Source organism: Limulus polyphemus, unplaced genomic scaffold, assembly GCF_000517525.1.
Source record: "Limulus polyphemus unplaced genomic scaffold, Limulus_polyphemus-2.1.2 Scaffold1348, whole genome shotgun sequence".
Taxonomy (NCBI): Eukaryota; Metazoa; Arthropoda; class Merostomata; order Xiphosura; family Limulidae; genus Limulus; species Limulus polyphemus.
The window spans coordinates 204,896-210,572 of record NW_013666958.1 but is presented as its reverse complement, the minus strand read 5'-3'; the positions used below and the strand labels follow the sequence as shown (position 1 = coordinate 210,572).

The following is a 5,677-nucleotide window of genomic DNA, read 5'->3' as shown; positions in this document are numbered from 1 at the left end:
ACTCGAGCATTCAAGAACCTTCGAGAATATCATGACGTGTTACTAGCGTCACGTGACTTCCGCTGTCGTAACAATATAAACATCATGGGAGGCCACATGAATCCCTGCCACTCAATTATATCCAGTACAATTATATCGGTAGTTTTTCAAGGAGTACAAACTTTTCATAATACAAGCATCCATGGATAATTATTTGGCTACGATACAGTCACTGTCGGCTAATTTTCTTCGAAGCTACCACTTGAAACCTTTTAAGAAGAAATACTTTATATATTAGAATGTAGATTTCTCTAACACCCAGGATATGTTGAATCATCGTGCTTGGCAGTTCCCACTCAAATGTATCAGTGAAGATATCTTCATTATTTGTAATCATCATGGTGGATTGTGTCTTACCATGTAGGCCTTGAACTCGGCCCAGTGGATAGTTTGGTTCTTCACTGAGTCAAATTTTCAGTGCAGCTCAACTATGACTGTATATCTGTTACTTAGCTATACCTTGACTAAGTGCTCGAGTGAGTCAAACACTTTACCATGAAGACTCAATATCAGGTACTCCGTCACCTCTTTCATGCAGATCCTTCCTTAGCTGTGCCCTTGAATGTAGGAGGAGATGTATTCTTATGTGAAAATAATTTCTGCATTATATTAGTTAAGTCCACTTTGTAAGGCAAATATAGATCAGCCAAACGTAAAAAAATTGATTTTATCTAAATGACTGAGTTTGAGGTAAGAAAACGGACAGACTGAATACCTGATGTATAGAAAAACACAAGCTTTATTGTACACCTTAAAGCAGAAAATACATTGTGCATACTTGTGGAGATGCTGGGCAGTCGATTCTATAGGATTAGTGAATCAATCAGCAACTTTCATTACTCGAGATGTTTTACTGTTAGCTGACTCCCGTTAGAAATTTGGTAAAAAATTATGTAAAATCAACGCTCTGTACCAACAAGAAACATCGAATTTATTCAGAGCGACAGCCGTTACCACGAGTTGATCGTTTTCTTACAACATGGTGAAGGTTATAACTTTGAGATATTATCAACGCAGCCATAAATGATATTGCTGCCGTTGACATGTTTTAACACAATGTGCGAAGTAGCAACAATATCCCAATGAGCAAAGCAGATACTATCCGCTTAAGTATGAGTTGAATTTGAAAATGTGGACCCAATGTATACAGTCCTGCCGCCTGGCATGGCCAGGTGGTTAGGACGCTCGATTCGCAATCTGCGAGTCGTGGGTTCGAATCCCCGTCCTATCAAACACTATCGCCCTTTTATCCGTGGGGGAGTTATAAGGTAGCGGACAATCCCACTATTCTTTGGTAAAAGAGTAGTCCAAGAGTTGACGATGAGTGGTGATGACTAACTGCCTTCACTCTATTCTTTCACTGCTAAATTAGGAACGGCTATCGCAGATAGCCCTCGTATAGCTTTGCGAGAAATTAAAAACATGCTTCTAGTACTAGGTTCAGAGTAACAACAATTCTGTCTGTTGTTCCCTCAACTGTTGAAAGTAGCTCCCTTGTTTCTAATGATCTCAAGATCTGAAACTAACATTTGGATTTGAATCGGGTCCAAATATCTGAGGATTGATGTCCGTCTCTGTTGACTGTAAAATGTAAAATAATCTTTCCAACAGCACAAGTTTTATTATTCACATTCTTAAGCTTATGCCTAATTTTGTTTAGATATTATCTGTGTTGTGGTATTTCAGTATAGTTATTAAATTATTTTTATTTTTATCAACAGTGATGATATGATGTTATACAGAATTTTTTAACATGTTCCTTTGGATATATGTATATCTAAAATGTATATAGAGTAGATACTAGGTGGTGCGCAGATCGATTAAGTTTGAAATTACAGAAGAGATGTTTTTTTTACTATTAGAAAACTGATTTATACTATATTATAGGCTTGAAGTTAAGAATAGACTTTAAAAGTTTGAAATGGATGGAGACGAGGAAGATGCATCACATCTTTTCCAATCACTTTTAGGTCAGGTTACAGAGGAGCAGTGGGAAACATATAAAGAGCTGAGACGTGTGGTACGTGACTTGGTGAATAGGAATTAATATTGTAACTTTAAGTCTTACACGTTTAATTTAAATCAATTTATGCTAATTTATGTTGCAGTGAAACATCTTTTCCTATACTCTTAGTATTACTCTTAAATTAAAAACGTTAGGCTAATACACGTAAGACAAAAGACAGTGTAGGCCAGTATGTTACTTATAAATTATAGTTATAAGTCATGCGAAATTAAATTTAATTTGTGCTGACATCAACGAGCTATAAATATAAATTATTAAATGAAGTGGTCTATAGATTTATCACCAAAGTAAAAAACATAAGCTGAAAAGCTTTTCATAAATGTACTTGAAAGTTTTAGAATGTTTTTAAATATTTGAGTTTAAAACAGATGCCTTGTGGTTAGGGTGCTCAACTCGAAATCTGAGGGTCACAGGCTTGAATCCCCATCACAGAACGTGATTGCTCTTTTTTAGACGTGGGAGCGATATTATGTGTCATTCCCACCATTAGTTGGTAAAAGGCTTTCCCAAGAGTTGGTGGCAGGTGGTGTTGACTAGCTGCACTCCCTCTAATCTATCACTGTTTAATTAGAGATGGCTAGAGCAGATGGCTTTCGAGTATCAGTGCACAGAATTCAAACCATATCTAAACAGATTTAATCTTGTTTATGCTTTTTATTACTTTATTTTAAGAAAATTGAATAGTCATGTCCTGTATAATATTTATTCTCATAGGCCTATAGTATGTGTGCTGTTTGTAATTAATGTATTGGCTGTCTTGCAATGCTAATTATTTATTATAATTTTAAATATTATACAAGTGCTGGGAAATTCATATTCATATGCTAATTTATGTTGCAGTGAAACATCTTTTCCTATACTTGTGGTTTTTTCTAATGCTACTGTGTATGTAATTGGGTTAAATTATTTCCAGTTTGCTTTGTTCCCCCAAAATTTGTTACATAGCAGGAAGGGGTTCAGGGGTTTATCACCAACAGCAGTTTAATATTCAAAAGGAACAAAATTGACAGATGTATTTATAAAAAGCATTGTAGCTTATGTTTTTGGATAAATCTGCTCTATAAATGAAGACAGTCAGATGATGAAATGAAGAAAAGAAGTTTAAGATTTGAAAAAAGATAGGCTGGACTTCAGTTAAAACCATTTTATTTTTCTAATAAAGTGATTACTTTATGGTGCTGGTGCTCAAGAGTTGATGCATGTAAAACCTTTATGGAATTAATTGCTTTCAGCAATAGTGTAACTAAAGTGTAAGCTGCAGGCACAATGATTTCATAACGTAACATCATATAACATATGGAAAACAATGGACCATTTCATCTTTCAGTTCTGCCTTTGACAACTCATCTCAAGAAAAGTAAAAATTTAAACCTTTGTTTTTCATGAAATCATCAATTCCACTATTAAACTCTTTATTTTATTGTTGAGTGCCTGCTGATAATAGCTTATTCCATAAGCTAATTACCCTGATAAGAAAACTAGAAATCTCAACGAAAGTGTAGCTCATCTTTTCCAAATCTTAAACTTGTGTTTTCTGATCCTGTTTTATTCAGAATATAACACAAAGAAATTCCAGGCCTTTAACATATAACATAATGTTTAAAGAAAACAATGGCCTCATCCATTAAGCTTAATTAAACTAAACTTTTTCTTTAAAACTAGATTTTAAGAACAATAATGTTACTTTATGAGCAATTTTCCTCTTGGACAAGTCTTTTTTTTTTCAAAAATTTCACATTTTTGTGCCAATTTATCCAATTTTTGACTTTCTTTAAAACCCAGGGAAAATACTGTTGTGAATAACTTAGATATTACATTTCTGGTTGTAATAAATAGATAGAGGATTAAAATAAAGCACTAAAATGAAATTTATCTAAATTCATGCTCTAGACCTATTTGGAAGAAATGGAATCTTTGAGTTTTTATTCAAATGATGGAAAAGTTGTGAACTTAGTGTGTTTAGATTTTTCAAAAGTCTTTTGATTAGCTGTCACACAGAAGGTTAACTAAGAAAATTACTTAAGTAAATAATGGAGAAAGATAGCTAATTGTAGGTTGGTTAGGTAAAAGAATTACAAACATTGTTATTAACAACATAACAATTAAGGAGAACAAGAGACATGTCGGACTATTGAGGCTATCCCATCTATTAAACTAAACTTTAGAAAACAAAAAAGAGAAATAGCATCCAAGCCAGCCCTTATCATTTAAATTTTTATCAAAACTTCCCATAAACTCCCTTACGTTTACCGCATACACCACATCTGGAGGCAACACATTCCAAAGGTCATCCACTCTACTAGAAAAATAAAACTGCTTTAGCTGAAGATAACTCCTACCCTGCCAAAACGTATACTGTAGACAAAACCAAAATTTAATACCAATAGAATGAACTATCTGGAAAGAAAACACTGTTTGTCCATATAAATATAACAAATAAAATATAACAATAAAACTTGCTGTTCCTCAGACAAATCTTGTTGTTCCAACAACCAGACAATATGAATTCCACTTCCCTGCATATTTTTCAGAGCATTTTGGCATTTGGATATAAATTGTACAAGTGATAGTAGGATATTGTATAAGTAAATTCAGATGCTGTGTTTGAGTTAGGGTCTTATTTAAAAAGAATAAGAGGCAGAGAAAAGTTTAGCATAGGAAATGAGTATAGAAGTAGTTATAAGGATAGTTACTATTGTAATGCTAGTTGTATAAGAAATAAAACAGATGACTTTAGAGCACCAGTAGGAATGGAGGATTTTGATATAATGGGAATAACTGAATCATGGTTAAATGTAGATGATTTTGATGACAGAAATTTCTTTGAAATACAGGGTTACAGGCTATTTAATAGGGATAAAGTATTAAAGAGGAGGGGAGGAGTGGCTTCATATGTAAAATGTGAGCTACTTCCTGTTGATGTTGAGGATATCAAAGATAATAACAAGGAGATTGAATCCATTTGGGTTTCTGTTAGTGGATATAAAGGGAAATGGCTTTTAGTGGGAATTTGTTACAGACCACCAAATGATACTGATGAAATTAGTGAGAAACTTTACAATGAGATTAAGATTTCAGTTGTTAATGAAGTCATAATTATGGCTGATTTTAATTTCAGGCATATAGATTTGGAAATGGTAGAGTCAAACCATGAGGGAGAAAGGTTTTTGGAAACTGTTCAGGATGGTTTTCTTCACCAATTAGTGAAGGAACCTACTAGAAACAATGCTATTTTAGATTAATTGTTAACTTCAAATACAGAAATGATTGAGAGGGTGGAAATTGGGGAACATCTGGGTGCATGTGATCATTGATCTATTAGGTTCAATGTTTTTCTGCATATGGAGATAAGGAATAATGATATTTTGGTTACAAATTTTAAAAAAGTAAATTTTGAAGGGATGGGACAAGAATTTTCTGTTGTGAATTGAACAGCTGAGTTATTTGGAGACACTGATCAGATGTGGAAAATTTTTAACTATTCAAGGTAAACATACTCCTTATAGAAAGAAAAGGGTTTCAAGAAAAGTGATAAAAATTGTTTCAGTAATTATAGACCCATTATTCTTAAATCAGTTGTGGGAAAAGTTTTGGAAAGTCTGTTAAAAAATG

The 5,677-nt window shown here is 33.4% G+C and overlaps 1 protein-coding gene across 1 annotated transcript in view; it reads left to right on the top strand.

The window, feature by feature from the left end:
* Positions 1–1,847: 1,847 nt before the first annotated feature.
* LOC106463206 (general transcription factor 3C polypeptide 3-like) overlaps positions 1,848–5,677 on the top strand; it is a 153,698-nt gene continuing 149,868 nt past the window's right edge. Inside the window, exon 1 of the mRNA XM_013923203.2 lies at positions 1,848–2,059. Coding sequence (XP_013778657.1) covers positions 1,961–2,059 — 99 coding nt within the window. The 5' untranslated portion in view covers positions 1,848–1,960. The remainder of the gene's footprint in view (positions 2,060–5,677) is intronic.